Source organism: Engystomops pustulosus, chromosome 2 (assembly GCF_040894005.1).
Source record: "Engystomops pustulosus chromosome 2, aEngPut4.maternal, whole genome shotgun sequence".
Taxonomy (NCBI): Eukaryota; Metazoa; Chordata; class Amphibia; order Anura; family Leptodactylidae; genus Engystomops; species Engystomops pustulosus.
This window is the reverse complement of record NC_092412.1, coordinates 29,079,716-29,089,102: the sequence shown is the minus strand read 5'-3', so window position 1 is coordinate 29,089,102 and position 9,387 is coordinate 29,079,716. Positions and strand designations below refer to the sequence as shown.

Below are 9,387 nucleotides of genomic sequence, written 5' to 3'. Positions count from 1 at the left end.
GAGCTGCAGTGATTAACAGGGAAATGGAACAGGAAGATGGTACGCGTGCCCACAGAGAGGGCTGTGCGTGCCCTCTCTGGCACGCGTGCCATAGGTTCGCCACCACTGTATTAGACGATAACATTTAGGCAAGCCTCTGGCTTCAATTCTGGTTACATTATCATTTACCTCTTTTTTTTCATGCATCACACATTTTTATTTTTTTATGTAAATTTGGTGATAAATAGACATTGTGTATATATAAAGAATACGATGTGTATAAGCTGCATCAGAACATCATTATATGTTGTATTTGGAGATTTTAATTACATACAATTGTAAATTTGGGGGAAATCACATACAATCACATGACAGGTACACAGTTATATATGGACGTCCCTCTATTTGATTACATTTAGCAGTTTTATGCCATTTTCCATCAAAATACTTAGAGTAAAGCAAATGTAAATGGGTCTTACAAAGTTTTGCAGTAAAATGGTCCCAATACTTTTGCCACAGTGTTTCTACATCATTGACCCATCTTAGACGGTCGCAAGGTCATTCCGGAAGCAAAATCTCGATCCATCGTGAACTTTTCAACAAACTTTGCATTAAAAAAAATCTAAGAATTTTTACAATATGCTTCTTTCTTCTCTAAGTGTCTCCTCTCAGTCAACTTCCCTTCCTGATACAATTTGTTTTGCTTTAAAATCTTAGCTGAATTCCATTTTGCTAGCAAGATGGACAGAAGTTCAATGAGGTGTCAGATTACATACAAGTCTATGGAGAAGGAAGGGGGAGGAGTGAGTCACAGCAGCTACATCTCCACACGGGATTCATAGTGGACTAAAAACTACAGATGCAAGTTGTAAAGGTTACAAGTCACATGATTATCTAAAACAATGTTAGTTTTTATGTACACACCCTGGACTACTGATTTCTGCAAAGTTTGTTGAAAGTTGAGCCACACTCTAGAGTTCTGAGATAAGTCCTAGTAAGTTTGCAGCTTAGAGTCTAGGGTATTAATCTTTCTCCAATGGGTCAAAAAGTCATAGGAGGAGATTTATCATAAACAGGAAGCGTAACTTTAGGGGGTCCCAACCGGGCCCAAGAGGCTGAGGGGGCCCATAAATTGTCACTTTCTAGTAAGAGAAGGTTGTTACTATAAACCATATATTCTAATTGGGGACCTGGCATGTATTTTGCTATGAGGCCGATCACCTCCAAGTAACACAACTGATCATGAGTGAGTTTTGAAAATAATTTCTGCTAGAATCTGCATTGCTGTGATTTGTGCCAAATTTTTCAAATGTTGTACAATGTTTATTTCCACCAATAGAGCTTTGCTTCAACACCAGAGACAACCCATTGAGAGATGTAGCTGTGTATCTGATATGTATTTGGGGTTGTTCCGGGAAACTAACGTATACCTTATGGACAGGATAGGGGATTAGTTAGAGATCACTGGGGGTCCAATCAATTAGACCTTCAGCAATTAGCAATAGGCAGTTCAGTCGCTCTTCCTACAACTGTCGGTCCCCCTACCTACATTCTTTGATGGCACAACCCTTTGGACATGCGTTAAAACAAAATAAAACAGGAGATACCACAAACTTTTTCAATAGATAAATCAATACTTGTTTGGGCATCATGTACTTAATACCACCATTAAGTCACTCATGACCGTTTGTGGAGCTCACGTGAAACTCAACAGATCAACTATATAGTGAAGGTCTAAACAGTGAACCAAAAATAGGCTGGAGAACATTATCAATTGAGTATTGTATTCCCGGAGATCTTCTGGTGGATATAACAAGCGTGACATTTCGGCTTTCAAATTTACGTAGAAGTCCTTGAATCTTGCAAGATAAATTTAGGCAAAGCAAATCATTAGCTGTTTACGGTCCTGCAGTCTATATAATAGATTACTCTGTATTTACATTGTAGTATTATTATTGCATACAATTATTTTTGGAAAAATATGTAGACCACTGTCCCATCAACAAATTCTCTGAACCTCATGTGGTCTGCAAGCCCACCTGCTCCTCCAGTTCATTCTCACTGTGCTGAGACGGATCCTTCTGAAACGCGTTGCACACATCCCACCGTATCGGCAAAATCTTCTTCATGAATAGAACCCGCGCCAGATACGACGTGACGATGATGGTGGTCAGACTGACCAACATTGTAAATGTCTTGAAAGGAAATAACTGAATGTAAGTATCATTGACAAGGATGCATCCAGGGTAGTGTAGAGCTGGAGGAATTTTTAAGGAATTTTCTCCTCCAAGGAGACGTAAAGTGAAACCTAAGAAAAATCCAGCGGCTGAGCCGTAGACGTTGGTGCTGGGGATGAAGAGGGCGCAGCAAAGTTGTGGGAATAGTATAGCGTAAACCAGCTCCCCGCTTAGGAACCAGAGATCATACACAGAGTTAGAGAGGAACGCCAAACCCATGCCGGCAGAGCCCAGGAGGACCATCGAAAGGCGCATGACCCATAAGACTTCTCTGTCCGAGGCCTGAAAGTAGAAGAAACAAACCATTATATCATACTCAAAGTTCATCTTGATCTGTTTTATGGTCAATATATAGGACATGTTATCCATTTCAGACTGGTGGGGATTTGCAAGCAGGGCCACCAATAAGGTGAGTGTGTTCAGGAACCCTGAGGAGGAGAAGGGGCCCCAAGTCAAAGAAAACCCACCTCCCTTCCAGGTGCAGGGAACTCACTGTGCACACAGGGCCAGATCATCATTCTGTGGGGCTCCCACAAAATTTGCCAGTCGGGGGTCCCAAACTTCCTAGTGGTTACACTGTTTGTAACCTTGCAAGGCAATGGTCAGCTGAAGAGACAGCTGCCATATTGGATCAAGTCCAAGGTTTGATCCAATATGGGGCCTTTCATGACGGACATAACCTAAAAGATAGACCCCCTCACCCATTACTTGCTGGGGTATTCAGATTTTTAATTTTTCACTTTTATTTGTAAAATAAAAACTAGGACTTTTGATTCACCTCATAGATTATTGCTCCATTCCCTTGGACGTTGCAGCTTTCATCTAAAGAATAAATAGAGCAGCAATGTGCAAAGTGTGACCTGCTACTACGATCATTTAGGAGTATAAATTGTTCCGGCCGCTGATAACCTAACAGGAACACCCCATTGAGTAATTGGGAGCTGTATAAATCTGTATACAGTGTGCTCCCCCTAGTGGTAGCGGCAGGAAGGTAAAAAAGCGACAGGAGAAGCAGTGCAGTGCCAGAACCTATGAGGCCCTTAGTAGTCACCTACTCGGCCACAGCATGGGATGGCATCAGTCTAGGAAACACAGATTTCTTGTCTGACCAGTCACATATTCTATCTGACAATTATTTTTCTACTCACAGTCTTCCTCAGCATCTTCTTATAGATATTGTAGGCAAACATGGAGCTGGCGGAGAGAAGCGAGGAGTCCGCAGAGGACATAACAGCCGCAGCGATGGCTCCCAGCCCAGCCACCGACACGTAGGTTGGACATAGGTACTGGAGAACCAGCGGAAGAATCATATTTGCTTCATCTCTCTCATATGGTGTTGGCAGGCCATAGCTCGTCTGGTTCCAATCTGAAAGAAATACAACACATGGCAGATGGATGTATCATATTATGAGATGCTTTTTATTCTTAAAGGGATCTGTCCGCACTGTTGACTATGTAAAGCTGCAGGAAGTGTTAGGTATTGTCCTGAAGATCTGTGTATTCATACCTTTGTGTGTATTGTTAGTAGCAACAGGACTGTGAAATATGGATTCATATTCCAGGATTGTAGCTTCTGAGGGTGTGTCCTCACACTGCTGTGCTCTCTGCAAACAGTGTTGGGTACAAACCCTGGGGATCTGCATAACCATACCATTGCGTGTTGTTGTTAGTGAGAAATGCATTTAGATTCCAGGATTGTTTCTTCTTAAGGGAGTGTCCTCACACTGCTGTGCTCTGCGCTCTCTGCAGCCACTCTCAGGTATTGTCTCTGGAGATCTGTATCATCATAACTTTATGTGTATTGTTAGTAGCAGCAGCATTGTGAAATATGGATTCATATTCCGGGATTGTAGTTTCTGTGGGTGTGTCCTCACACTGCTGTGCTCTCTGCAGACAGTGTTGGGTACAGTGTTGGGTACAATTGTGTGTGTTGTTAGTGAGAAATGCATTTAGTGCAGGGCTGTGTTGTATAGATTTATATTCCAGAAACATAGCAGAATTTGGAGCTCTGAAGGCATGTTCTCACACAGCTGCATCCTGTGCTCTCTGCGCAAGTGTTAGATAATTTTCCTGGAGAATTGTGTCATCATACCTTCCTGCAAGGACTTATTAGTAGCAGCAGGACTGTGAAATATGGATTTATATTCCAGGACAAGTGCACTGGGAGATGTAATGTTCATTAAACTGATCCACAGTCCTACCCTTCTGCTCTGAGTCACTGCTATAGTATTCAACTTGAAGTTTAATACCACTTTAACTCAGAGGGGAGGAGCTTAATTCAGAGAGCTAAGAGCAAAGCAGTGTGAGGACATGCCCTTAGTGTACGAAGCTATAATCTACATTATATTAATTTGTGTTCTATGGATGTGCTATATTATTACATGGTTTACCTTGAACTATTGTTAGTTTGGATCATCACACTACTCACATACTCACCGGTGGAGGCAGCCACAGCCCCAATGAGTATAGAGGGAATACCCATGATAGCGCAGAGCACTCCTGACAGGTAGGAGGTCACCATTGCTTGCTTGGAAGACGATGCAGCAAGGACTCTCTGAAAGTAAGTCTGCCATGCAATGCCTCCAAGACTCTGAAATATAAAGTACTAATCTAGGGACAGTGGAACAAATATAACTAAACCTGAGCTAAAGTGGGGCCTAATTTCTGGCTGATCCTGTTTCCTAATGATTTAGGGTTCTCCTACCTTGTATACTCTTCCTTCTCTCATAAAGGGAATGGGATCCTTACGATTGAATGTCTGACCACTGTCCTGCAAATACATTGAGTGCCTAATACAAGCCCAATCAGGACTCAATTACCTTCTATGGAACTTTCCGGAAGCCCCTAAAACTTAGGGTTTGTCCACTTTCAGCAAATAATTGATCATGGTCATGTGACGTCACACAGGTGCACAAGCCGTTAGTATCACGAAGAGTAATCAGAGCTGTGTGATATAACGAGCCGTGCTCCTGTGTGACATCACATGACCAGGGCCAAATTTCTATACATAGAAGCTTACTATAGAATGGTAGCAAGCAGAGATCTAGAAAACAGTGAGGAATTCATACAGAGAGAATATCGATAAATTGTATAACTTTTCTTTAAACCATATCAGTTATTTGCCGAAAGTGGACAACCCCTTTAAGTGTTGGTCTCATTAATATGAAGTTTATATGGGGGAACATTTCTTCTCCCCTGTTTCTTATATTTATTGGGGTTCCCACTGGAACTCTTATACTCTGTCCTGAGGAGGAGGGGGGGGGGGAGTTTCTCAGAATAAGAACTATTCTTTAAAGACACTGTTCAACCTAAATTTAAGAAAGATGACCTAAACTTGAGGTCCTCTTTGTAGAATTAATTTGCCCTAAAGTTAAATTAGACCGCGGATCTAGACCGCGGATCTAGACATGAGCGAACCCAACATTCAAGTTCGGGTTCAGCCTCCTGACCTGAGACACTCCTGGCCTATCATAGCCATAGCCGAACCTGAACGTTGAACGTCGGGTCCACTCATCTCTACCCAGATCCACTATAATATCTATTTATTTCCAAGAAAACTGGCCCTAGAGTCCCATCTAATCTAATGATGTATACTCTTTGCAGTCGTTATGCTAAGCCTAGAATATTGTGTCTTATTGACCAAGCAGAATTTAAGCATTCTGACACCTACCACTAGAGGGAGCTATCTAGAACTGAATCTATAAACTTACTATTGAATTAAGATGTTGGACCAAGATAGCAAAATATAATCTACAACAGGTCCAACTATGGGAACTCAAGAACTTGAAGGGTAACACCATGAGTTGTTTCTCCAATCCTTTTAATACTAACGCTATATAAATCTGTAGAAAGCTCTAGAATATACATAAAAGGAAGAAACTTACCAGAAAAGCCAAATCATCCAACCATCTTGCAATGTACTTTGGTTGTATATTACCAATCCAGGGCCCTTGGTACAGTTCATGCACTGCTGTGTAAGCAATGTTTTCAGATGCAGAATTTAGAAGAGCAAATGGTACACAAATCCACTACGTTTAAAATAAGACAAATCATTAGTATTCATTAAAAACGTCATAAAAGTTAAAAACAAAAAGTGTCAACAAGTGGCGCACCCCAATGGTCATCAAGGTGCAGATGGAACGAGAGAAAGGAGTTTGTGGTTGACTCTGGGCTCGAAACGCGTCAGCTATACGTGCTACCGTGATGTACCATATTGAAGTTTTTAATTAGTTTTGAAAACTTTTAACACGGAGCCGAGTTTTTTACGTCTTTTCCGATATTTATTTGATTCTGTTATCCTCCATGTTCATTCCTATGCTTTCGCTATCTCTCTACTTTGCTAATATCTCTTTAAATAATTGACCAAAATTAAGCGACTTTAAAAACTTTCATATTACCAGTAAATGGACAATTTTAGATTTTATCCAATGTAATCTATTCAGGACCCGCCTAGTTTTGACCTCTTTTTTTGCATTTTTTTATATTGGCACAATTCTATTTTGTTTTTTATTTTCATTTTTCAGTGGCCAACACTGAATGAGGGGTTGTGTTTTGTAGGAAAGGGTGTGTTTTTAAATGGCTCAATATCAGGGGTATGATACTTATAACTTATTGAATCATTTTATTAATCATTTCTGTGGGAAATTATAAAAACTAACAGCAATTCTATAATTGCTATTCTATAATTTTTTGTGCATACAATTTTGTGACAATGTGGCAAATATAAAATTTTATGTCAACACTAAATCTACTAAAGATTTTCTTTTTATGTTTTATAGCAAAAATCTTTCATTTTTTTAAGAAATCACCTTTAAGTAATAATTTATTTTTATGTTGCTATTTTCTAGTGGCTATAACTTTTCTATTTTTTTTAATCAATTTAGACATTCAGGTAATTTTTTTTTTTGCTAAAGCTGATGAAGTTTTAAGATATATGTAATGTTTTTGGAATTTTATGAATTAATTTTGTTTTGAGTTTTATTTTTCTATTGCTTCTCTACTGTGATCAGCCATTTTTCATACCTCCAAACCATCCCCGATCCAGCAGGACGGGTGGGTGCTGTCCTGTTGTCCCACCCAGAGGAAGGTAGGTCCTGGGACATAAATTCTATTGATTGCATCCACCAAGTACAAAGTTTCAGCATCCATCACCCTGGATTCAGTTTTTTAGATGCAGTTTTTTAATGTCCAAACCAGTAGTGAAGTTAAAAATAACAAGCAGGAATATGACCATTATGATCTACACCTGCTTTTGCCTTCAAAAACTGCATCTGAAACACTGAACGTGGGAACGCACCCTGAATCCACAGGAAATATATCCTTGTAGCAGACAAATTGGTTGTCCTTAGCTGGAACTCTAGGATTCATTACTGTGTTAGAACCTGGGAGCACATAAGGATCCCCTAGTGCCCTTGGGTTTCTGGGCCTCATCAGATAAAATAATTCTTGGATTTAATAAAAACCCCAGAAGCCTCAAATGTTCATTTTACTAAATTTTTGGAGTCTATTATGCTTAAAAGGGTTCTCCCAAGGTCAAAAAACATGGCTGCTTTTTCCATAAACATCGCCACACCTGACCATGGCTTGTGCTGGTATTGCAGCTTTACTGTATAGAAATGGATGGAGCTTAGAGCAATACCACATACTACCCATGGTCAGGTGTGGCTCTGTTTTTTCGAGGAAAAAAGGCATGTTTTTCAACCTCGGGAGAACCCCTTTAAGCCTGATACCACTGGACGATCTTTTGATTTTCTGGTGGGCCATTGGGACAGTAAGGCAGCCCAACAAACCAGCACCTAGAGGCATAATGGGGGACATTTACTATGCCTTTTCCACCAGTTTAGAGTACAGGCGGTGAACGGGGAAAGCATGGGCCAGGCAGGGGTGTGAAAGTCTCTGCGTGCCATATTCACTATAGTCTCTGCTGGAAAACCATGCTGGAAATCTCCACCTGGTGAGACCTGATCTAAACAGGTGGGACCTGGCGGAGATCAGATCCGAATAAAGAAGATCAGTTCTGGACAGAGCCTATTAGTAGATCCAGTACACCAGTGGTGGGGAATATGTAGGCTAGACTTAATAGATTTACGCCGGTGTATTTGTGTCAATAGTTGTAGCACACCAGTCAGGGCAGAAAGCACTCTAAACTTCCCAGCGCTTTAGAAGGAAACTCCGCCCTGTAACTGCAACACCCCTGCCAACGCAGTGTTGCAAAATCAAAACCTCCCTCCATTCAATAGTGCTATTATCAGCCTGATCAGACCAGAGGTCCAGTGTCTGGAAATGGTACTGCAGCTGTTAACTATCTGCCTAAGAAGGATTGTATAATTCTTGCAACCAATGAGATGCCTTGTTGTTGTTACATTGAGAATGCTGGTTGGATGTAAAGCTTTCCACCTCACAAGCAGAGTTTATAAAACCCCTTGTGGCTGGGAAGTTTGAGGTCTTTTAAGTTAGTCCTGGAGAATTCTTTTCCTACAGAGAAGCTTCATAGAAGCACATGCACCTGTGCCACGCTGCCCTGACACACAACTGGCATGTGTGGAGACCAGATCCAAGCAGACCTCCACCATCAGGGGGCTGCATCATCCTGCTGCTGAAGCAGCCATCTTTTCATCTCCAGCCTGAAGCTACCTATACCAGGCTGTGAGCATCTCCTGTGGAACACCATCCAACCAGCCATCTCGACTGTTGTTTTGGCCATTGCTGGATTCCGAATAACCATACTGTAAGTTAAATGATTTACATTCTTTTTTTCGATTAATCCCTGGGTAAGGCTGATACCACCAAGGCCGCCCTATTCACCAACACCAGGGATCCATAAATCTACATCATTTTTGCCCCAGGGAGAAAGATCCGATTCCTTCAGCCTCTCCCTCCTTTCTTGTGCTTCGATCTGCCAGAGACCTGCCAGGCTTTGGACAAGGCCTCTGTCCCCTGGTACCCAACACCGTGACCGCAGATGAGCGCTAGGCTGCACTCCGCCAGCCACTCCAGTACCTCAGGGATCCAGCTGCCCCCAAGCCAGAAAAAGGCTAGACCCCGGTGGGGGATGTTGCATAACTGGTGGGCATTATTGTCCATGTGCATTGACTGCCCTTTTGAGACAAGCTTTAGAGAGCTTTCCTTGTCTCAGGAAGGCTGCAGAAGGACCATAGAATTACAAGCCAGG

General features: G+C 41.6%; 1 protein-coding gene across 2 annotated transcripts in view; it reads right to left on the bottom strand.

Annotated features, from left to right (window-relative positions):
• Positions 1–286: 286 nt before the first annotated feature.
• The window catches only part of LOC140117408 (high affinity choline transporter 1-like), a 28,123-nt gene continuing 19,022 nt past the window's right edge, over positions 287–9,387 (bottom strand). For both annotated transcript variants that reach the window (XM_072134128.1, XM_072134129.1), the window contains 4 exons: positions 6,101–6,244; positions 4,653–4,806; positions 3,365–3,582; positions 287–2,498 (listed from right to left, as the gene is read on the bottom strand). In XM_072134128.1, the coding sequence (XP_071990229.1) occupies positions 1,998–2,498; positions 3,365–3,582; positions 4,653–4,806; positions 6,101–6,244 (1,017 nt within the window). In that variant the 3' untranslated portion in view covers positions 287–1,997. The remainder of the gene's footprint in view (positions 2,499–3,364; positions 3,583–4,652; positions 4,807–6,100; positions 6,245–9,387) is intronic.